This window comes from Oryctolagus cuniculus, chromosome 10, assembly GCF_051225735.1.
Source record: "Oryctolagus cuniculus isolate XC-2025 breed Fujian yellow rabbit chromosome 10, ASM5122573v1, whole genome shotgun sequence".
NCBI lineage: Eukaryota > Metazoa > Chordata > Mammalia > Lagomorpha > Leporidae > Oryctolagus > Oryctolagus cuniculus.
In genome coordinates this window covers 115,921,471-115,945,937 of record NC_142876.1, presented here as the reverse complement: position 1 = coordinate 115,945,937, position 24,467 = coordinate 115,921,471, and the positions used below count along the sequence as shown (strand labels likewise).

Here is a 24,467-nt window from a genome sequence, read left to right as displayed (position 1 = left end):
CTGCTTAAAAATGATCAAGGAGAAGTGTACACCTTCTGGAAAAACAAGCAGAGACAAAGAATGAGAATAAGAGTGAACTATGTTAAGCAAGTGCTTTCAATAAAGATTTACATCCAATCAGAGCAGACCAGTGAGAGGTAGTTTCCAAGAAGTATCTTCATTTCATCACTTCTGACAACAGGTTGAGTCACATGCCATACCCTATCTTCACATACAGAAGCTGCTGCTTCCCGGATATCACAATGTGAGAACAAAATTCTCAAGAGACTTCAGGAAGGGGGCGAGGGAATATTTAACTACAAAGGGTAAGATAATGTCAGAGAACAAGGCTCTCACCTGAACTTCGCTTACTGCTAACACAGCCATAGGTGCTCCTAGAGACAGAAACATCACACAGTGAGAAAGGGCAGAGGTCTTTGGAAAGGGTATGGGGCAGTGGTTATCAATTAGGGGCTGTCCCCTACAATGAGAAGCTCCAAGCAACAATGGGTTGGGTCTACATGTAGTCTGATAACCATAGTCACTAGAATAATGTAATCTAAAATTAAAATCTGGACAAAAAATTCCATTTTTTAATAGTACAAACTACACAAACAAAGCTCTTAGAAAGTGGTTACTCTATACCAGGGACTATTATTAAGCCTCTGGCACAGAAACCTGAGTTTTAAAGTCTGGTACTTGACTAATTCAACTCTCTAACCTTCAAAGATTGTCCATACACACAATTTGTTTAAAGAAAAGAACCTACAGCTGTTAAGATCCAGTATCTTCAGTCAAAGAAGTGCTGTGGAACACTGGCTCCTGGCCATCTTAAACTAATCAAGCCTGACCACCTCTACCAACTTCACCAAGCAACTGCCATGAAGTTGGCAATGAACTGCTGAGAACTAATCACCACCACCACCACCACCACCCACAGTAAACAGGGAGGGAAGAGAAAAGAGAGTGCTTTGTCCTTGATAAACTTTCAAAGGAAACCAGTCAGTGTCTATGCAATGCAAAGGCTACCATGAGCACCCTCTAGAGGAAGCATGCCATTCTGCCTGGGGAAGTTCAGTGAAGATTTTACAGGGCAGGAGAAAATTAAACAAGGCTTAAGTATCTTGAAGGAAGAGTGGAAATTCAGCAAGCAAAGAAGCGTGGATGGAGAGTTCTAAGCAGAGAGGACCATCTGTGAAACTCACAGGTAGGACAAAGAAAGGGCACACTCAAGGAAGTGCAGACGACCTGGAGAGAACTGTTGTAGAGGTCAGCGGAGGAGAAAGACCAGCACTGCAGACAATGCATAACTATTAGGAACTTGGCAGAGGAAGACACAATCACAGACGGATCTTAAAAAAATGTCGCTGTGCAGCAGTGGGGCAATGAAGACTGTACATGGGAAGCCAGTTATGAAGTGGTTAGCGGTGAAGGCAGATTCTTAAACTCAACTTCAACTAGTGACTTCTCCCTGGACAGCACACAGGGAACAATATATTACAACATGAAATACGGACAAAAAAAGGACAGAAGTAAATCATGATTTCTTGGCCTTTTGTAGCAGGTTCTACAGTGTAAAGTTTTTCAAATTTAAGTACATCATATCATCCCTTTAGCAAAGAAGCACAAAAACCGCAACAGTGGCTTTGAATCAACTCTTCTAGGCCTGCAAAGAGCGTGACAGCTGACTAAACCTTCTAAACAGAGTTTCTTTAGTCAAACAGGTTACAGACCCCACTGCAGTGAAAGCTGGGCTCTGTGGAAACCCCTCAGTCTTGGCAGTGGCTAGGACAGTCCAGCCCTGCTCTCCGCAGGCAGTGGCAGGAGGTGGTATCTCAAATAACAACAAACAAGTCCTGGAACAAGGAAATCCTGTCTTCCTTGACAGGATCAGATGAGTCTGCGTTTCCCTCTACAATCAACTGATTCAAATCATTCATATTTATGTTTTACATGGCTATAATTATGTAACATTCAAAGTATCTTCCATCTTGATTTTTTTTTTTTTTTTTTTTACAAACAAAGGTGTCTGGTTCTGCGGTTCGGACACTAAGCTGATCTCTCTAGTAGTGACCATACAAGGTTGCTGGGAAGACTGGGTCTGAAATACAGTTGTGCTGTGCCCAGGGCATATGATCATGCATGACATGCATGCATGACAGCTACCAAAGGCAGAAGCTGACAATGTAACTTCCACTTTCTCAAGAAAATAAAACATGTATTACCATTAGGAAAAGGTCTCTCACTTGGACACAGGATCCCCATTAAAATAAAATATATATGTATTATATAAATGTACATACAGCATGTGTAATCCTGTTAAATTGTGCAGCTGGGCAAAATTAAAGAGTTGAATTAGGATAAAAATCCCAAAAATATTAAAAATCAATACCTACTAAGTATCTGCAAAATACTACGGGTACAGAACTGCTCAGTAAGTACAGTGTTCAGTTTAAGTTTCATTATACTTTGTCTTTCAGAACTTTTTATGCTTACAGGAAAATTTTTTTTTATTTATTTATGTGACAGAGTTAGACAGTGAGAAAGAGACAGAGAGAAAGGTCTTCCTTCCATTGGTTGACCCCCAAAAATGGCCGCTGCGGCCGGAGCTACGTCAATCCGAAGCCAGGAGCCAGGTGCTTTCTCCTGGTCTCCCATGCGGGTACAAGGGCCCAAGCACTTGAGCCATCCTCCACTGCACTCCCGGGCCACAGCAGAGAGCTGGATTGGAAGAGGAGCAACTGGGACAGAACCTGGCGTCAATATGGGATGCTGGCGCTGCAGGCAGAGGATTAACAAAGTGAGCCATGGCGCTGGCCCAGGAAAATTTTTTAAAAATATAATCTAGTTAGCATGAAAGAGAATAAAAAATGAAAAATACACAGCTCAAGAAAGATAGTTGGGGCATAGGCATTGTGGTATAGGGGGTTAAGCTGCCACTTGAGGTGCCCACATCCCACACTGCAGTGTCAGTTCGAGTCTTGGCTTCTCCACTTCCAGTCTGGCTTCCTGTTAATGTGCCTGGAAAGGTAGCAGATGATGGCCCGAGTGCCTGGGCTCCTGCCACCCACGTAGGAAACCTGGACGAAGTTCCTGACTTCTGCCTTTGGCCTGGCCCAGTCCTGGCTACTGGAGGCATCTGGGGAGTGAATGGGTGAATAGGAGATTGATGAATAATACCATTCTCTCTCATTCTTTCAAATTAAAATAAGTAGAAGCATTTGTCAGCCCCTACCTGATCTGCCAACCTGCTGCTTCCTTACAGTGTTCAATCAATCTAGCTCTGACCAGACCGTGCTCTTGAAAAAAAAAATTTTTTTTTTCTCAAATGGATACTAAGAGGCAGGTTTATGCCCATCAACAGAGAAGTTATTCATGGGGGTGCCTCTAAGGTCAAGGTTACATATATATCCTATCCACAACTTATCACTACTTAAACTCAAAGGTTATTTAGCTCCTAGGTCAGGCAATTCCCTGCCCATTGTGCCTCTCCATAGGAAAATGGTTCTTTCCATGTTAAAAATCTGGGCTGAAAGAAACGGACAGCAGTGCTGTGGGTAGGCAGGTGGAACAAGGAGTGAACAGGAGATGTGATTTTAGCCTGCGAGGAGTTCCTACACAACCAGGACAGTTCTAAAATTCACTGCACACGGTGGAGTTTTCTTCACCTTACAAAGGGTCCAAATTCAAGGCTGATGTGGACTCTCTTCAATTGTACTAGTATGAGCTACAGGAAGATGGACAGAAGGAAAGCAGGATAGATTTCCTAGGTACCTATGAAGTGCTCTGTATCAAACTATGCATGATCTGATCACCAGCATACCTCCTGAATAGATAGGATTAGCTCTACCAAGGTAGGTGGAGAAAAGATTTATTTATTTGAAGTCAGAGTTAGAGAGAGAGAGGGAGAGACAGAGATCTTCCATTTACTGGTTCACTCCCCAGATGGTTCCAACAGCCACCATTGGGCCAGGCTAAAGCTAAGAGCTTTTTCTGGGTCTCCCAGGTGGGTGGCATGGGCTCAGACACTTGAGCCATCTTCCACTGCTTTCCCAGGCCATTAGCAGGGAGCTGGATCGGAAGTGGAGCAGCCACATAGGATGTCGGTGTCACAAGTGGCGGCTTTACCTGCTATGCCGTAACACTGGCCCTGGGGAAAAAAATAGATTTTAACCAACTCCAGTCATCCAGCCACCAAATGATGGGACTGCGGTTCCAGTTCATAACCTCTTTGACTCTAAAATCACAACGGTTCCTCTGGAACACATGGCCCAACAAAGTAATTCCCCAGAAAGAGGAAATAAATGAAAAATTTAAAGGGGGGGGGGCAGGAAACCAGTTAATTAAGCACACAAACTTATATTAGTAAGCTAAATCATTTATTTTTTGAATTTTCTTTTCTTTTTGGAAGATTTATTTTATTTATTGGAAAGGCAGATAAAGAGAGAGAGGAAAAGAGGAAGAGAGAGACCAAGAGACCTTCCATCCACTGGTTCACTCCCCCAATGGTCCCAATGGCCTGGGAAGGGCCAAGCTGAAGCCAGGAGCCAGGAACTCCATCTGGGTTTCCGATATAGATGGCAAGGGCCCAAATACTTGGGCCATCTTACACTACCTTCCCAGGTACAACAGTAGAGAGCTGGATCACAAGCAGAGCAGCCAGAACTCAAACAGGATGTTGTAAGTGGTGGTTTAACCCGCTGTCACCACAATGCTGGTGCATAAGCTAGATCACTTAACTGATTTACACAATCACTAATTACTAAATATGTTGCACAAACACTGTATTTCAATATTAACAGAAACATCTGACCCAGCTCCACCCAGGTAGTACTCTTAACAGACCATAACAATTCTTTTGAAACTTGAGCACACTTTTCCCTCAAAATTTTTCCTATACTAATCATGTTGATTAAAACCATGAAGATGATGTTACCATCTTTTTTAAAAGTAAAAAGTATTACTGAGCTGCAACATGCAAATATAAAAGTGCATACTTTGGGGCCAGCACTGTGGCGCAGTGGGTTAATGCTCTGGCCTGCAGTGCCGGCATCCCATATGGGCACCGGTTCAAGACCTGGCTGCTCCACTTCTGATCCAGCTCTCTGCTATGGCCTGGGAAAACAGTGGAGGATGGCCCAAGTGCTTGGGCCCCTGCACCCATGTGGGAGACTCGGAGGAAGCTCCTGGCTTCAGATTGGTGCAGTTCCGGCCATTGATGCCAAATGGGGAGTGAACCATCGGATGGAAGACCTCTCTCTCTCTGCCTCTCCCCTCTCTGTGTAACTTTGACTTTCAAATAAATAAATACATCTTTAAAAAAAAGTGCATACATCATAATTTGATTTCTCACTAGATACACATGTAAATGCCACAGCAGAAAGCAGAACATTACCAGCGCTCACAAAGGCCCCTCTGCACCCTCCCCGCAGTCACTAACTTCCCTTTCCTCTCCGGACTTCTAGCACCAGGGCTGTTCTGCTTCTTTTGGAAGTGTGTAGTCCACGTTTTTGTGCGACTTTCCTCAGCGTCTGTGATAACCGTGAGGAGTCACTCCACTGTAGCTGCTGTGGACAGTGCAGAGCAGCGCCGTGCCTCTGGTTATCCACTTTACTGCTGCCGCACAATGAGGCTTTTTCTGGTTTGGAGCTCTTGTGACCACCGCTTGTATCAAGATTTTTATACAAGGATTTTGATGCACTACAGTCTTTCTTTACTTGAAAATTTCCTTATTTTTCACAATTAGACTTCTTCAAAAAGAAATACTATCAGGAAAAAATTTACAACATGTATTAGATAGGTCAAACGCATTTTGATGAGCAGCCTTTTCAGCTGAGCACTGACATGTAACTTGCTTTTAGCCTCGATAAAGCGATTAAAAGGTGATTTCTTCAATTCCAAAGCTATTTCCTCTGCTAAGAGGGAGAAGGGCTGTACAAATGACACTGCTGAAATGTGCCACAAATAATTATCATATTCCCTGTACATAAAAACCACCAGGGGAAAAACATCATGAAATGACTGTGACTCAAGAGCCATCCACCCTCAGCTCTGCACTTGCTCGGAGAGCAGCTGGCCACAGGAGGAGGCAGCTACGGAAGTTTTGGAGGGCACCTGTGGACAGTGAGGCGGGACACTTCTTTTCCCTGAATTCGCTTTATCAATACATGCTCAACAAAGGTAAACAAGGTAGCTCCCTGTCAAACCAAGACGCCCTCCGTGTGAGCCCAGCTCCACGGGCCTCTCGTTTTTGCCCCTCAATCTTCAGCAGCCGCTGCCCTGTTCTGCTGGCCCCAATACCTTCTCTCTCACCTCCCACAAAACCGAACAGGATAAAGGGATACCTTCTTCTACACTTGGAATCAGGGAACAAAATCCCTTCCTATCTACATGTCATCCTTTCCAGGAATGAGAATCTTTGGGGTTGTCAACAATTATGGCAGAAAAAGTTCGGCCTCTATTAAAGGGCTTTGGGTCCCTTATCACAGTGGAGAAGTACTTTCTAATCTCCTAACACTGACTGTTATCTTCATAGGCTCCCTGGAGTCCAGAAGTGAATCAGAAAGGACAGTTAAGAGTCTCAGCTAGCCTCCTCTTTTTGCCTTTTTAATTCACCTCTAGCCCTCTACTGCAAAACTCCCAGATGCCAGGGTTCACAATCTGCTTTTACTGTGCCCTTTGCAAACATCCTATTCCATAGCCCTGATCTGGGCTTTCATCCCCTCAGTTCAGTGTCCTCATCACTGCACACATGTTGTTCCCAGACAGGCCCAGCCTTTTGGTACGAAGCTCCTGCTGCTTCAACCTCTCTGGCACTCAGGGGAGCACACCTGCTACCTGGGTAGCAGCAGCTGACAAGAGACAGTAAGAAAGGAATAGCAGGATGGCAGGAATGACAGAGTCTCGGCCTCCAAACACATTAGGTTGAAAGCAAACACCCACAATAAATCAGGAAGAACCTGTCATTTACAAAGTGTGACAGGAGCATGGATGTGTCCATTAAGTTAGGCATGATGATCAGACACAGAAAAAAGTCAGCATTTTTTAATTTCCTCCTCATCAGCAATACCGAGGTCAGCTAAAACCGGGCAGGCAGTTCCGTGTCCAGTGTGAGCCTGGACCAGATGCGCTCTCAGGACCCCGCTCTCGCTGAGATCTTACACTCCTTCCCAGACTCTGTCTAGGTGGTGCTCATTAAGGCTGTATCTGGATCTGTTCCGGGGGAGGAAAGGCACACACAGCACCTAAGTAAGAGAACTCAAAGGTAACAATCCCAAAGCAGGGCTCTCAGTATTTGGAGACAAGCTGGACTCAGCGTCCAGCGGCACAGCGCCAACGCTTCAAGGGGAGGCTGCTCCAACACAGGCCCGCCTCCCTTGTCCTCACTTCTTCCAACAGCAAGTGGCTTCCTCCTTCCCAGGTACAAATGGGGAATGTGTAAGCCTCACAGGGCACCCACTCAGGGTGCGGTGCGAGAGCCATGTCGTTCTGCCTTCTCAGCCCAACTCTGTCCACCCTCTTGCACTGGCACTTGATTCCCTGGAGACAAAAGTCAAACACTTCAGAGAAGTCCTCACAAAGTGAGGAAACTTACGCGCAGTGTTTTTCTTCTCTCTACAATGGAATGATCGTGAAAAAACTTCAAGGTCATTGCACATACAACTACCAGAAGCAGTAAGTAGCTTTTTCATTAAACTATCAGTTCTTTGATTACCCTGAGTAATGAGTTCAAGAAACTGACACCAAAAACCCTTGAAAAGGAGAGAAAATTATCTAAAAATGGATAAAACTATTGACTGCTGTTGTTTTTTTTTTTTTTTTTTTATTTTTTGACAGGCAGAGTGGACAGTGAGAGAGAGAGAGACAGAGAGAAAGGTCTTCCTTTTTGCCGTTGGTTCACCCTCCAATGGCCGCCGCGGCCGGCGCGCTGCGGCCGGCGCACCGCGCTGATCCGATGGCAGGAGCCAGGAGCCAGGTGCTTTTCCTGGTCTCCCATGGGGTGCAGGGCCCAAGCACCTGGGCCATCCTCCACTGCACTCCCTGGCCACAGCAGAGGGCTGGCCTGGAACAGGGGCAACCGGGACAGAATCCGGAGCCCCGACCGGGACTAGAACCCGGTGTGCCGGCGCCGCTAGGCGGAGGATTAGCCTAGTGAGCCGCGGCGCCGGCCGACTGCTGTTGTTATTAAAATATATGCCCATCTTAAAAATCTGTATTAGGTCAGTGAACATGACTGTTCTATTTACCAGACTTTCCAGTGGAAGCTTGACAGGTACTTTATAAAACCTACTTCTGGTGTTGATAAAGCAATTACAAGGTGATTTTTCAGTAATTTCATTGCACGATTCAATTTGTCTTTGCAATGATAAATATTTAAAATTAAAGGCTACAGAGACTTTCAATTTCCAACTCTCTGCAAACCCACTAAGGATTTCTTCCCTGCTCTTTAATCTGCAATGACAACAACTCGATGAAGGGCGGGATGGGAGAGGGAGTGAGAGAGGGGAGGGCCATGGGAGGGAGGGAGGTTGGGGGGGGGAGCTACAACAACACAAAAGCTGCACTTTGTAAATTCACATTTATTAAATAAAAAAAAAACATATAACAAACAAGCAAACAAAAAGAAACAGAAAAAAAAAAGAACTTAATACTTCATCATTTTAGTATTTTTTATGTTCTGCTTAAAACTATTGGTTGAACTCTTAATTAATACACAATTACTCTTAGGGGTTTAATTAATGCTATAACTAGTACTCAAATAGTATTTTACACTTTGTGTTTCTGTGTGGGTGCAAACTGTTGAAAAAAGTTACTTAATATATGCTAAATTGATCTTCTGTATATAAAGATAATTGAAAATTAATCTTGATGTGAATGGAAGGGGAGAGGGAGTGGGAGAGGGGAGTGTTGTGGGTGGGAGGGAAGTTATGGGGGGGGGAGCTATTGTAATCCATAAGCTGTACTTTGGAAATTTATGTTCATTAAATAAAATAAAATATAAATATAAAAAAAAGAAAAAAAGTAATTTACTCGAGAGGCAGAGCATCAGAGAGAGACAGAGAAGGACCTCCCAACTGCTGGTTCACTTTCCAAAAGCCTGCGAAGGCCAGGACTGTGCTAGGATTGAAGCCAGCAGCAAGGAGCTTAATACAGGTCTCCCCCATGTGGTGTCAGGGACCCAGCTATTTACACCATAACCTGCTGCCTCCCAACTGACCACCAAGCACAAAACTGGAGTTGGCAGACAGATCTGGAAATCAAACCCAGGCACTGGAGCACGGGAAGTGGGTGTCTTAACTGCTAGGCCAAACGCCAGCTCCCAAACCTAGAATGTTTGATTTCGTGATAATCACAGGGACTCTGGGCCTGGTTTCTTCAGTCAATGGCAGTGACATGGAGCAGGCCTCTGCTCTAACAGCTGGGACGCCGCATCTCAGACGGGCGTGCCTGCTTCCAGACCCAGCTGCACCCCGAGAAGCCAGCAGATGAGGCTGCAGTGCTCAGGGTCCCTGCTACCCATGATGGAGACCTGGGTAGAGGTATTTTGGCCTGGCCCAGCCCTGACTGTTATTGGCATTTGGTGAGTGAACCAGTAGGTAGAAGATCTCTGCCTTTCACATGAAAAGAAAATAAATCTCTTTTAAAAAGTAAATGATATATTAGGGCTATTTATTTCTTCACATGTAAAGTTACTTTCACATAAAGGAACTTATAATCAACTAATTATACTTATTTCTTGTCTTTAAAAAAGATCACCATATAATTCGTGAAAAAAGGATTCAAATGGATCATCTTACCACATTTAATATCTCCCTGCAGTGGAGGTCCTGCCAAGGACCATAACAGACATTTTATTACTCAGAGAGCTATATAACAGCCCAACGAGTCCACATAAAAAGGTACCCATTTTGGACAGCAACTTAGTTATCATAAATTACCAACAATTCATCCACTCAACAAATAGTGTCAGGCATTCTACTAAGTGCTGGATACACAAAAGTGAGCAAAAACGATTCCTGCTCTCCTACAACTTACAGTGTGGTGAGGACAAGACAGTCATCAAACACATAACAGAGCAGGTACTTACTAAGTCAGAGAGGGTTATAGAGAAACAAATATAACCTAAAGAAACCTGACGTGGACTGGCAGGGAGAATCAGGGGGCACTTCCCTTAGGGGAAGGGATGCTGACCAGATCTGCAGGCCCAGGTAGGTGGCTGGCGTTTTCAATATTTTAGGGCCAGGGAACCGCAGTGTGAAAGAGCCTGTGGTGGAGAGTAAGCCACACTGACATGGAGGTTAGTTGGGCCAGAGTGTCCAGCGCACAGGGAGCTAGGGATACAGGGCTAGCAAAATAAAGACCAGTGCTGGGAGGGTTTCTGAATATGGAGCAGGAAGAGGGCCTTTACCATCACAGGGGTTGCAGCAAGACTTGAATAACGTAATGCCTTTAAAAAAAAGTTATGAAAAGCACCCTACTCTTGGTTAATGCTCTTCTGTTCCACTGCTTTGTTTTCTAAATAAATTTTTGGTCTGGACGCCAAGTGAATGACTGAAAAGCGTTAAAGGCAGAATCCAATGACATAACCCTGTTTTTGCCCCCATACCACCCTGCCTACAATTTCTTCCATTTAACAAGTTCAAAATCTGCAGCTGACAACTAGTACTTCATAATGACAGTAATTCCAACTACTTACTGAGTATTTACTATGTGCCAGGCACTTATTTACATTAACTTATTTAATCCTCAACTGTAGAAGAAAGGTTTTATTACTGCACAAACAAGGATAACAAGGTTCAAGAAGGTTAGAGAACTTACCCTAAATCACACTGCTAGCAAATGTTGGAGCTGTTAGGTTAATTACACCATTACTGAACTTCCCCTTTAAACATTTTAGGTGTGCATGTATGTGCACAGATCTGTATCAGTACGGAAGGTGGGGGCACGGAAAGGAGCAGAACGCCTAGGTGTGGAGTCACACTGACACAAGTTTGAGGATCAGTGTCTCAGTCACCTTTACATTCCGGGCGCAGCGCATAGTGCCTGGGCTATCAGTGGGGCTCAGAATTGAAGATGGATACAAAGGACTTCCACCTGGAAATAGTGGCTTTCTGACACCAGCCATTCACTTGATGGCTGTATTTTCCTGGAACGTCTTCTTTTTAATGATTAAATCGCAGATCTGGGCTGCATTACCTTTGTCACATTTCACAGACATTAGCCAGGAGGCAGAGTGGGATGACAGCAAGGGCAGCGAACAGTTCCAAACACTCTCCGGCCACAACCCGCATCCACCGCTTGCCCCGGGGTCTCCACTGCTTCCCACACGAGTCCTCCCCTGAGCATCCCAGCCAAGTCGGCCCCCGGGCCTCAGGAGCACATCACCCACTTTCCCTTCATCACGGTTCACGCCCTCAGTCCCCAACACCAGGGGGGCAGGACCGTCGTCCAGCTGCTGTCTGGAGGCATCTCCAGCGCCTAAAACTAGGTGAATGCGTCTGTAATAAACGAACGAGCAGACAATCACCTGGGAACCGCGTTCTCAAGCCCTTACGCTCCGCACCCCTGGCGGCTCCACACCGCATTTTAACAGGAACACCATTTTTACATCACGGTGCGGCTCGAGAAGCGGCCTGGACTCCATTTTCTGAGTCGAGTCCCTTAAACAATACTGCGAAGGGAGGTCCGCCCTGGCAAGAACGCCCACCATCCTCATTTTACAGGCTACGAAACGGAGGGCCTCGGAAAGAGAGATTCGCCCAGGGTCAAGCTGAAAATCCGGGTAAGAGCCTGGGATGGCGTCCGAGTTCCAAAACGCTCTTTGACAAGAGATCGCGCAGTGGATTCCCAAAGCTTCAAAGGCTTAAAAATGATTGTTCGCCGCCATCCATTAGGCGCTAGGTGCAGGCCCAGCGAAACCGCCCCCTCGCCCACGCCGGCGCCCAGCCCCTCACTCAGGCCGCGCCCCCTGCGCCCCGCCCCCGGCCCGGCCCCCGCCGCCCCGGCCTCACGCCGCGCCCCGGCCAGGTCTCCCGCGCCGCCGGGGGGCCGCCCCCTCCCGCCCGAGCCAATCAGCAGCGGCCCGGGGGCGGCGCCACGGGGCTCCCGGCCCTCCTATCTGGGCACCAATTGGCCGGCGCAGACGTCGCTCACGAGGTCGCGCCCTGCACTCGCCTTCCTCCTCTTCCTCCGCCCTCCCCTTCAGAAAACACGGCGGTTGGGCCGGGGCGGCCGCCAACTGCAGGCGGGAAGCGGCGGGGCGAGCGGCCGGGGAACGAGGGAAGGAGGGACTGCAAGGAAGTCGAGGAGGATAAAGAGGAGGAGGAGGGGAGGCCGGCCCAGCCGGAGCTGTCTCTATCGAGAACAAAATGGCGGCGCTGGCGGAGGGCCAACTGTGAGGCGGGGCCGCGGCCATTCCCCCTCCGCCCCCACCCTCGCGCCGGCCGGGCCGGTCAGGGGGAGCCCTCTCGCTTCGCCCGGCCGCGGGCGGGGAGGGGAGGGGAGCGGCCCGGCCCACTATGCAAAGCGCCCGGCGCCGCCGCCGCCGCCCCGTGGCAAAGGTAAAAGGGTCGGGTTCAGCCGCCGCCGCGGCGCCTCCATGTCCGCGCGCCAGGCCCGCCCCCTCCGCCGCCGCCGGCCCGAGCCCGCCCCGACCCCCTTTTCGGTGTTACCTCAGGATTTGGCGCCACAGCGGCCTGGAAGCAGGTCCCGTGTCGGCGGCGGGCGGCCCCCGGCGCGGAGGGCAGGGCGCGGCGAGGCCGGGCTCCCGGAGTCGGCGGATGGCGGGAGCCCCGGGGGCCGCGGGCTCGCGGGGGCCGCGGGCGGGAGGCGACGCCGAGGTGGAGGCGGGGGCGGGCCCGGGGGCGCCGCCGGGGTCGCGGGGAAGGAGGGGTTTGTTATTGTTTTTGTCAGTGAAAGGTCAGAGTTCGTGACCCCGGTGCCGCCGCCGCCGCCGCCCGCGCGCTGGGAGGAGGAGGGCGAATGTTCTTCTTCCTCTTCCCAGCGCCAGCCTCGCCGCGGCGGCGGGGGGCGGGCGAGCACGCGATTGGCTGAGGCGCGCGCGCGCACCGGAACGCCGCGGCCGGCGCTCGGGCCATCCGGCCCGCGGGCTGCGGGCTGCGGGCCGCGCCTCGGCCGCCGGGCCCTGGGTGGCGGCTCCCGGCCCCCGGCCCGCGGAGCCCGCGGACGCCGCGCGCCGCTGCTCGGGGGCAGGCCCGCCCCACGCGGGACCGCGAGCCGCGCGCGGCGGGGCGGGGCCTGCTCGCCCGGGACGGCCTCCGCGGAGCTCGCCGCGCCCCGGTGAGGGAAGGAGCGGGGCCCTCGCCGCAGAGCGCCCGAGGTCGGCGGCGGGTGTGGGCCTCCCTGTTGGGGCTTCGAAGGTGCAAGGGAGCGGTGTCGGGTACGGTGCGGAAAGGCCCGGGCCGAGTCGGAGTTGGAGCTCGGGGGCCGCCTCGGTGTGCGGACAGCAGGTCCGAGCGAGAAGGCTGCCCCCCGGGCCTCCCGGGGCCCGCGGAGCCCCCAGGTTTTCCCCGGTGGCGACTTGCCTGGGAGCTGCAGCACCCTCTGGGCCGGGCTGCGCGCGCCTCGTCGCCCGGCGTTGTAGGCCGCAGATTCTGTGCTAACGGGTTTCTCCCTCTGCGTGTCTCTTACTGGGAAGAAATACTTAGACTGATGGGTTAACTTGTTTTCTTAGCAGTTCCCATATGGCGTTTTTATCAGCATGGTCCGCCCAGCGTTGGGGATTTTGTCCGTAAGCTTATAATGATGGTTGGATAGGAACTGTTCAAAACGCAGCTGTTGGCCTTCTCTCCTTGTTGTCACCTTTCAAAGTGGGCAAAAGAGCTGCGTTTGTGTAGTGTTAGGGGAACCACAGACACTGAGGCCGGAAAGGCTCCTCTCTCTGGAAGATTTTCACCGTTGTGTAGGCCGTGAGCCCGAGGTGACAGTACTCTGAGAAACTTGGAAACGTGCACTTTGAAGAAATGTTTTTAGTGTTAATGCTCCCAGATAGAGTGTTCAGTGTAAGAATTTACCTATCAGCGAGAGGGGTTTTCTGAAACAGTGCATTTGCAGGAGATACTAAATGTTTTGCGTTGGCTTAGTTCTCCGATTCCTGTCCTGTAATACTCTAGCTGTGGAAGTGAAGCACTGTTCTTTGATTTTACTTAGGTGTGGGAACTGACCGGTGAGCAATCTGCCCTGTGTTTCGAGCACAGTAAGTGAAAACGGCTGTGATGTAACCTTCTGGATGCCAGCCTGTGTCGGGAACCAGCTGCATCAGTGTACCCCATTTGTAACGGTTCAGTAGGCAGTTAATAGTGAAAGTAGTAGCAGGGGTTCATAACCTTGATGGGGTTGGCCAGCTTTTCTTCCCCTGAAACATGCACACACACACAGAATATGCACAGTATCGGCACCTTAAGGCCTCTGTCAGCTGAGCTCAGCATTGCTCTGGATTTTTTTTTTTTCTCTATTGTGTTTGGAAGTCTTTAATGAAAACTCTAAATGGCTTTGTAAGAAATTTTATAGTTAAAAAAAATATATAGGTTGTATGTATCATACTATGTGTATGTATGTGTCGGAAATCCCATTAGTAAAAACCATGCACATTTGCCTTAGCCTTTAAAATGAGCATTTTTGACTGGGAGGGTACCTCAGTTGCTAGGCTCCCAGAGGTTTCTGAAGCAGCAAGCTTTGGGTAAAGCCTGGCCCTGGCGTGGGTACTTGTAAACATCACAGGTAATTCTGATAGGCACTGATTTCACTCCAAAACTACAGATCTACCTGACAAAACAACAAAACTTTGGTGGTTTCACCTTTTGAAATACAGTTTTAGAATTTTTTTTTTCCTTTTTAAAAAAGAGAGCTCTTTGGTCCTGTCAGGAAATTAATAGGGCTGGGGATAAAAGGAGCTCCTGTGAGTGATGGTACATCTGGCTGTCCTCAGCCCTTTCAGCCCCTGGGCACACTAGGAGCCCTGTAGGGTGTGCTTTGTCTCCATCTCAGCCTTTAGTGTAGTGCCTGGGGCAGTCGGTGTGAAGTGAATGATACCCATACCATTGTCGCTGTGTTGGCAGATGAGCTCAATGGCCTGTAACCTGGGACTGCTTGCAGAGAGTGCTGGGTGAGACCGTGGTATTCCCTCCTCTGCCCCAGTGCTTCCCTGACTTATCTGTGGTCAGTCTGACTTGTCTCTGAATTTGAGAGCTGGAACTGTATAGTACAATTTTATCTGGTACCTAGCATGGAGTACATATTTGGCTATCCAAAGTTATTTTAAATCTGCCTTTAAATAACAAATGTTGACTCTGAAAATCAAATTTTGATTGAAAATATTTGTAGATGTGCTGAATTTCTTAAATTACTATTAGAAGGTTTTTTCCTGGTAAAGGTTCTGCTTTTGTGAGCATAAAGTTTTTGTGATGTAAATTAATAACTGATAACTTGTAATCTTATAGATGGAAGGCTTAATACTTAACCTTACATATTTGTAAGTTTATATTAATTTTTGGTAAGTTTATGCTTTATAACATAGTAATTTCATCAGACTTCTGTTATCATTTGTGTATTACGTACCATTGTAAAATAAATTTTTAACTCTCATACAGTTGCTATTGGTCTTTTTCTTTTAAGAATGTGAAATCTGAATGGACATAACCTTTGAACACCAGATTGCACATTCCTTACATATTACCCTGTTTATAATAATGTTGTGAAGTGGGTGGTATTACCCTGTTTGTACAGCTGAAGAGGGCGAGGCCTAGACAGGAGAATCGGCCTAAAGCCTGTGGCCGGCAAGCTGGGAAGCACTGTTAACAGTGACTTGTGTTGAGTGCTCTGTCCTTGAGGACGCAGAACATCTGGGTCTGCTCCCCTGCTTGCTCTGTCACAGTCAACCCCTGTTGGTCTCTCAGGCCTGTTGGGGAGATCTTACCTTTGTGTAAATAGCTCTTGTTCTGCCCCAGAAAAAGACCATTGTCCCTATTGCGGATTGGTGGTACAGGGACACTGGAAGCGTTGTCTTTCCTAGCTCTCTCCCAAAAGAGTCATTCCCCTGTTGTCTCTGACCAGGGTTTCTTGTCCTTTGAAAAGGAGCTGTTTCTAAATTTTATGTCACTCAGGTATCTTAGAGCAGTTCTTGATTTTTATGGGGAGGTGTAAAACCAGTTTGAGTGTGATGGAAAATTGTTCTCTTAAAAATGTACCTACCCTTGTTTCCCTAGTTCAAGAGTATGGGTTATTTAAAGCAATGTTTTTTACTCTTTACATGTTGCTTTCCTAGGGACTCTGAATCTTGAGGCTGAGGAAGTAGAGCAGTTTTCCACTGGGGAGCCTGCGGAGTTGTAGCTGCACGGTTTTCAATGACGTGTACCTCTGCTCTTGGCTACCTTTGTGTCCAAGTTTCCCAAGTTCGGGTACTTGTTATTCCCAGAGAATGTTGTCATCCTATTTCCTGCATAGAAGGACAGTCACTTGTGTATAGGGTGGGACACAGGGATCTGAGGTCTCAGGACCCTTGTAGATACTGAGTTGGTTGTCCTCTGTAGTCCTGCCTTGGCTTTTCAGGACATCTGTGACTCCGGCTTCCCAGCTCCTTCCAAGGACAGGGGTCTTGGGGTTGTCTCACTGCTGTCCCCTCCAAAGGAACTGTGGTGAGGATGTTGTTCTATGCCAGGTTAGCCCATGTCTGTACAGTTACATCTTCCCAAATCTAGACTGACATTTTCCATACCCTGTGCTGCTGCTTGGACTTTCTCTTTGTCCTTCAAGCTGTGTGTGTGTATTTAGTGGGTTTTGGGAAGGAGCCAAGAAATGTTTTCTGGTTATCAGTCACTGCATAATCACATCAAAACTTAGTAGTCTTAAAACCTCAAATGTTGGTATTAAAGTCTTGTAGTTCTAGGGGAGTCAGGTGGTTCTCTGTGGGGTCCCTCGTTGTTGCAGCCTGGAGTCTGAGCCATCCGAAATGAAAGGCTTCCTAACTGAGCTCAGGTGGTGCTGCTTGATATCACAACACCTCCAGCACCACCTCGGCCTGCCTCCCTCCTTCCCTCTGTTCTCTGAGAACTAGTGGCAAAAGAAAAAGTGCCGTTTTTGAGTTAGAGAGTCACTTCGTCTGCTGCTTTGAGGCCATCACTGAGTTCTGCCTGCATTAAGGGTGGGGAACATGTACTCCCCTGCAGGAGGGCAGCTGTGACGTACTTCAGAAAGTTTATGGAAAATGGAACTACATGATTTTTAGAGTAGAAATTTTTTGAAACCCATACGTAGTTTATTCATAATACACATTTTAATGGGCCTTTTGAAGACCCTTTAACTTGTGGGCATCTTTGACAGAATCTACCACACTTAGGTTTATTTCTCTTTAAATGGAAGGCCAGAGGGGCTTTACTAAAGCTTTGTTCTTGTCACTGACCTATTTTACAGCATTGGAAGGCTCCCAGTCTAGTAACCAGCAGTACCAGTGCTCCTGAATGATATCACTCCAGGTGTGAGCATGCCACGTAGCATGCGCGCCACCTCCAGGGACCTCTCCTGCCCTTTTTCTCTGTGAGGGAACCCACTCTTGTGGATGTTAAGCTTCAACTCAGCATCATCTCAAGAACGCACAATCTGCTTCAGGAACAATCCATTCAGTTACCCACCTTCCCAGAGCACTTTCCCTGTACTAAGCTTAGAGTCACTGGGTGTATACCTGACTTCTCGGATTGAGCTGGCTGCAGTAACTAGCACGTTTAGCTTCATACCACACCTGGCCTAAGTCCCTCAGAATTCTTCAGGTGTAGGTGCACCACAGTCAGCCACTTAACCTTCATCTTCGGAGAGTTGAATGAAAATTTCTAGCCCCCCAAAAAACACCCCAATCATATTAACCTTGCTTTTTCAGCTAACTAATTTTAGAGATTAATATCTGTGTGTTTCTTGAGGCTTCAGCTTTCAACATTGTTTGATTTGTGCATAGATGTTTTAGTTAAGGTTCAGACCATCAGCACTCATACAAGGAGGAGGTAATTATCAGTTAGCTGTGTATCAGCTTTGACTAGTACAATCTGTAGATAGCTAAGGAGGGTGGTGGCAGCTGGGTGGCCAGCACTCTGGCGGCCCCCCATGTTCTAGAGTCCCTGTTACTCTTTGGACAAAAGCACCAACCCCAAGTTCATTTGCTGCAAGGTCTGGCTGGAGCATCACCTTGCAGGGTGGCTGGGTGTGGAAGGAAGTTCATAGTCCTGACCTAATTCCTGAATGGGGCACTTTAATTTATGTAGATAAGCACCTTCCAGTGTTTCTTGTGCCATGTAAAACTTAAAATTTTGAAATATGCTGTTTAGCAAATGTTTTACCTCTTGTAGTTTTTCTGCAAGAGAACTTAGTTTGCTTTCTTTGTGAGGAGTGAGCGTGTCTCATCCTCGTGATTGTGAAAATGGGCTCTTTGTTGAGTAGGTCAAAGGTTGCAGTTTAATTCATGAAATTATAGTGAAGACTATTATTTTTCATCTTGTCTCACAAAGTAAGATTCAGTGTCATACTGAATAGTATTACAGCCATATTTTAAAGAAGCTTATTTTGTACCTATAACAACTTCATAATTATGCATGTCAGAATCAGCCAGTCTTGTGCTTTAGGGCATGGCCAGTTACCACAGCCATCAGGAAGGAATTTCTCTTGTATTTCAATGCATATTGCTCCTGACAGGATGGCTCCATGACCCAAGCATGAATTCCAGGGTATACTGTAAGGTTGGATAATTGCAGGCCAATGGATTTGAAGGACCACACACTTACGGGCGATGTCATCTCTTCCTCACATCTGTTTAAGAGAAATTCTAAGAACACAGGGCTTGTTGCCTATGCTTTACCACAATATCTTTGGATATAGCTGTTGATGAACGCAATAGATAACAGCCAACTTTTCATATCCTTTTACTCCAGGTCCACCTTCAGAGACAACGTGAGTTGTACTTTTTTGAAGCCTTAGCCTAAAGGTGAGATCCTAGCATTGACATTTGAAGTCATTTGGGCAGCTCCTGTGTTAAGTGGAGAATCTTTATATAAGTAAGAGTAGTGGTCACTATTGAAAATGTAATTTAAGAGCAGCTGGTACAAAGCATATTCTTTTAAGTCCCTATAATATTTCTAACTCTGAGCTCCTAGAAGCTTTTCATAATTATATCAATGATTTGGTTTTCCTTTATGGATGCTACAGTATCCATTTTGTGATTAAAATAATTTGTGTAGGTGTACCATGAACTTGATGCCTGTTCCTGAAAGCTTGTTAAATTTTTGAAGCCATTCAAAATATAAGACTGGAATTATGTCTTTACATTTGCATTTGTTTTAGTCTCATTTTGGCTCATGTGTCTAACAACTTTGTACTTGGTACTCTTAAACCAGTGGTTTATTTTTTACCATAATCTCATCTGTACGTAGAAATTTTACACCAGCCATCAGTGTATGCACAAAATGGTCCTTAAGCAGAATGGATATACTCTGTGTTCTGTTCTCTTGAGATAACTTGGGGGTTGAGACCCATTATGTTGCACAGTTAGTTCCTGGAGATTTAGAAACATGGCTGCAAGCTAAAACAAAACAAAAACTTGTCTTACAAGCCTTTTTTGCTGTTGTGGGCGTGCTGTCTCTATACTGGTTGGTCTGTTCAAACAGCATCCTTGAAAGACAAAGGGTGATGAAAGCAGAGAAGGCAGTGTGTGTCAATCGTCTGCACGCACAGTGCCCTCCATGGCACTGCAGCTTCAGGTGCTGTCTCTACAGGAAGTCCATGGAGGGAATGTGTTCCACAGGATCTCTCATGGTCAGCAGGGTATCATGAGGATGGGCTCAAGGCTGAGGAGCTTCTCCAGAGGATGTTGTGTGTGGAAGGAGATGTCTGGCTGGGTGCTGCCTGGTGGTGGTGCCTGAGCAGCAGCAGTGACACTGGTTCTCCCCTCATGGACTGTAATGCTTGGCATGGTGTCAGATTTTAGAAGTGTCCTGGGTCTTGTCTGATGGCATCAGTGCAAGCTCTCATTCTGCTCGAGTCACTTCTTCTCAGCCAAGTGTGGGGGTATACCTTGTAAATTGGTGTTTCTGCTGCAGTCTTGATTTGGTGATGAGCAAAGATTGCCAGGGACTGGACTGAGTTTGATTCACAGCACCCTGAGCTCCCCCTTCCCTGTCTTCCCTGCGCCCCATCCCCATCCCTACTGTTGGGGAATCTTGTTGGACACTTACAGGAACTGTAGAAGCTGGGGCCCTACTGCCGGTTTTGCCAGTGTGTGATCCTGTGTTTGTAATCTTGTTTCCTTATTTGAAAAATGGGGATAATAATGGAATTTACCTAAGCAGATCCCCATGGAGAACTAAGATTAAGGCTCCTAGCACTTCTTAATCCCACAGAGGATCTCCTAAGGGCCTGAGAGAAGTCACTAATGTTTGGGTATTGATGTAACAATTGCATTTGATTAAGTGGATGCCCAAATAATTGCCCTGTGAGTACTCCATCAGATAATTCCCAAATCCATGGCAAGGCACAGTCCTTGTTCATTCTGTGCCAACCCAAACCATGAGGTTTCCAAAAGATGTGGTTCACAGGATGGACGATGAGGCTGAATCCATAGCAGCCATCCGTCTTTCAGAGAAGTCTGTGCCAGTCTTGATGATCCCCTTTCTAGAGACAAACTAAGAAGTGGACAGGTGTAAGGAAGTGTGGGTCTTGGAGAGGTGTTGGAGGGCTGGCTCCAGGAAGCCAGCTCTGCCTCCATGGTGGCTGTGACCAGGGAGTCCTGTAGCCCTAACCATAAGCAGCAGTTAGAGATTGATTCTAGAACTGGTTCCCAAGAATTCAAACTGACAGCATGGACAGCACGTCAGAAAAACCTGAAGTACTTGGTTGGGGATAGTACGCTGTCTAATCCTGACCTACCCTGCCTTTGGACTTGGTCTTGAGCTAATTTCCTAATGTAGTGTGTACATGGCTGTTCTCCCCACTGAATATGAATGTGCACAAGCTTGAAGCCTCCATGATCAGAGAAGCCACAAAACACAGGCTGAATGAATTAAAGAACATTGCAGCACATTATCAACTGTGTCCTGTGACAAACTTGGTATCAGAGCTGCTACTTGTGCTGCTGGCATCATCCTGGCCATACCACTTCTGATCCAGCTCCCTACCAATGTGCCTGGGAAAGGCAGCGGAAAATGGCCCAATTGGTGGAGCCTCTGCACCCATGTGAGAGACCCAAAAGAAGCTCTTGGCTTCAGACTAGCCCAGCTCCAGTCATTGAGGCCATCTGGGGAGTGGACCAGTGGAAGGAAGACACACACCCGTGTGTAACTCTGCCTTTCAAATAAATCTTAAAAAACAAAATTAAAAAACAAAAAAACCTTGGTTCCAGGCTACCACTTGCAGCCACGGTAGCCTTGTTCCCCATTTAGGGCTTCTCTGAGTGACCTTTGTATTGTCAATACAAAAAAAGTCAGCACTAGAAGAAAGGGCTCTGACCACAGCAGCCTTGGGTGCTGAAGCAGGGCTGCCAGGGCCTTACCACTGTGTACACGCAAAGATGCAAGTGCCCATCAGCTCCTCCTGCCCTGTTATTAGCCTAGGACCCACCTGCATACCGGGAAGAATGAGTCCATCAGTTGTACCAGCCTGACCAGAAAAACTTTGAGCATATTTCCAATCTGTAAAATAATTAGGACTAGCAACTCACATCCATTAGCACTAGTGTGTGTGCACTGATAACAGATTTTATGGATCCTCTTCAGTTTGCATAGTTGAGAGCAGGGCTCATGGCTTGGTGGGTTTTAGACCACACACATATGCTCAGCCTGTGCTTTTTTTGCTTCAGGCCTTGGGGAGCAGCTAGGATAATCTCCATGGGACCAAAGACATCAGGCCTCCTGACTCCCAGTCACTTAAAATGGATGACATGCCCAGTGCCTGAGTTAGCTCATCTCTGTACTGCTGAGGCTTCACACAGTATCACTGTGGTGTCACAACGGATCCCTTCACAAGAGTCTTGGCCCAGGGGAAGAAGTGCCCTTTGGCCAGATGGCTTCATTTTCTGTGACTAGTGGCAGGCAGGTGCCTTGGATGGGAGAGCATGAAATGGGCTGGACAAGGAGAAGGGCTCGGAAGGAGCAAGGAGCATGGGAGCGACTGGTAACACAGGGTCCAGAGAAAACAAGGTCTTCACCCTGTCACACATGGGCTATGGAGGATATATGGTGGCCAAAACCCACCTGGTATGTTTTATCTATTACCCGAGTGGTGTTTTCATAAATAAAGTCTGTTTCACTTCAGAGCAGCAAAAATATGGTGTTAGCAAGGGAAAGACCCTCAGATGACTTTAGCACACAATTTTATCTGGAATTCAGAAGCTGATGAGGTCAACAGCGAGAAGCTTGAGGACATTCGTGCCGCCTGGTTCAATCCTCCTTGATGCCTGGGGATGTGTTGCAGGACCCCCAGGGGATGCCCGAGACCAGTGATAATACCAAGGCCTCAACACCTGTGTACTTCAGGAATTTCACAGGAAGTGGAATTAAAGAGTGCATTTTGGTGCAAAAATTTTTGAAATTATGTATCAGCATTTATAGAAAAATGTATATTATGAAAAAAAACCATGGATTTCAACATGTTTCTGCACCAAAATAAATGTTATCTTAATTCTATTTTCCCATGAGTGTTTTGAAGTACTTTGATATAGTTTTTCCTATACAGGCATACTTGATAAATATGGTACATTAGATTTAATAGTCATAACAACAATATTCTACAGTAAAAGTTATCTGAAACTGAATTATTTTCCAACTGTGGCTGACCACAGGTAAATGAAACCACAGAAAGTGACACCACAGATAAGGCGCATGGCTGCACTGAAGTGTGCTTTTAAAGGCTCAGCATTTAGGTATGTAGATGGTGAAAAGGATTCTACTGGAATTACACTCTCAGAAATGAACAGAACTGTCTGTCTAGTCACCTAGTGTGTGACACTATATGTTGAATGCCAACATTTCAAAAGAACAGTTAAAATAGAAAAACATTTCCCCTGAAAATATTTATTATAACTAAGTCCTTGAGATGATACTTTTTACAAAAGGTTTGTCAGCAAATGCCTTTTTTAGGGGAGGGGTGGGGTGGGGTGGGGTGGGGTGGGGCAGCAGGTCAGAAAATGATATACTTGTTTCCTATTGCAGCAGCTACACCCCGTTCTTTCATCCCCTCAGCATGAGTGAGTGCCCTGTGACTGGAGCCATCTTGTGTGTGTCCAGACTGAGATAAATAAGCTCCCGGTGATACTTTGTTTTTCTCTTCTCGTAACAAATAAAAAGGATTGGATAATTCAGCCCAAGGATTCCTGTGTGTCTGAAACAAGAGGAGGTTTCCATGCCACAGTGTGAGGCCATAGCTTGAGTGGGCTGAACACAGGAAGGCACACCATAAATTAAGTGGACCCTGGCTGCAGAGGGTCAGTGGTGACCTATAGGGCTGGATCTGCCTGTCATGGCACTCCCAGTGCTGGTGATGGCTGTCGGAGGGAGGAAGCCCCCTTGAATAAGTTAAGTCAGGATACAGCTCGCAGCATCAGCTGGAGGTGAAAACGCTCCCTTTCCCATCCCTGGTCCCTGCAGCCACCACCAGGGCTGTGGAAGCTTTATGTACACCCTTGTGAGAGGACTGGGTGCAAATCAGTCCATGGGACTCCGTGTCTGCAGCTGACTTAAATGAATCACTTGAAAACAGAGGCTGCAGCTCAGTAAAACAATAAAGTGCTTTTGTCGAGAGGCGCTGCTCCTTACTGGCTGGTTCTCATTTCTCCTGAGGCACCGAAATTGACATCATTGAAGATAAAACTTACCACAGTAGAACTGTAAAAACACGTTGCTACTAAAAAGCCTGTATTTCTACTTCTCTATTGGTTTCCACGTCTTTGTGTTACTAGGTTTTAACTTATTGTTGGGTAAGGAAATAGTTTATGACGGGAGAGGGTGGCAAACCCACACAGAAAGGAACGGTCCATAAATATTCCTGCAGGGTTCGCTGGTGAAGGTATGGGGAGTTAACGGCAGAAAGGTCCCACCCTGTGCTGCGTCCAGGAGTGTGTCTGGAGGAATGGAGACGTGGATTTGCTTCTGGAAGGATTCACGTCAGCCTGAGAGTGTTCCAAGTCTGCCTGCTTGCCGACTGCTATAATACACTGGCATCTTCCATGGCCTCTATCCACCTGCACAACAGAGAAGAGGGCACCTGGGTCACAGCCCTGCCTGAGACTGGTCTCAGACCTACAGAGTCAGCTGCAAGTTGCAGACCAGGTCACATTCATCCCAGCTTCCCAAACATGTTTTACATGGTTAGCAGAAGGCCTTGAACACAGTGCGGCATTTGCTGATTCAGTGCGTGCCTGTCTGGATCAACTGTAGTCATCACCTGTCATAGGACAACGGGAGGCATTTGAGACCCATGCTGGGGATTCTGTCATGCGAATA

General features: G+C 47.2%; 2 protein-coding genes and 1 long non-coding RNA gene across 13 annotated transcripts in view; 1 reads left to right on the top strand and 2 right to left on the bottom strand.

Annotated features, from left to right (window-relative positions):
• Positions 1–13,202, bottom strand: part of NR2C2 (nuclear receptor subfamily 2 group C member 2) — an 82,113-nt gene extending 68,911 nt beyond the window's left edge. For 2 of the 5 annotated variants that reach the window (XM_089306596.1, XM_089306594.1), the window contains exon 1: positions 12,872–13,202. The gene's annotated coding sequence lies outside the window, so the exon portion shown is untranslated. Of the gene's footprint in view, positions 1–12,650 lie in introns of all 5 variants that reach the window. The other 3 variants (XM_051852566.3, XM_070051050.2, XM_089306605.1) reach the window with 3 other exon arrangements.
• On the top strand, positions 34–15,582 carry LOC149124446 (uncharacterized). Of its 4 annotated transcripts, none has more exons than XR_016215055.1 (2): positions 34–12,539; positions 14,149–15,582. It is a non-coding gene; the product is annotated as an uncharacterized LOC149124446 (long non-coding RNA). The 4 variants fall into 4 exon arrangements; XR_016215056.1 differs by lacking the exon at positions 34–12,539 and adding an exon at positions 13,148–13,278; XR_016215058.1 differs by lacking the exon at positions 34–12,539 and adding an exon at positions 13,183–13,318.
• A 7,441-nt stretch (positions 15,583–23,023) lies between these two features.
• FGD5 (FYVE, RhoGEF and PH domain containing 5) overlaps positions 23,024–24,467 on the bottom strand; it is a 113,078-nt gene continuing 111,634 nt past the window's right edge. For all 4 annotated transcript variants that reach the window (XM_089306588.1, XM_051852550.3, XM_051852551.3 and 1 more), the window contains one exon: positions 23,024–24,205. In XM_089306588.1, coding sequence (XP_089162714.1) covers positions 24,169–24,205 — 37 coding nt within the window. In that variant the 3' untranslated portion in view covers positions 23,024–24,168. The remainder of the gene's footprint in view (positions 24,206–24,467) is intronic.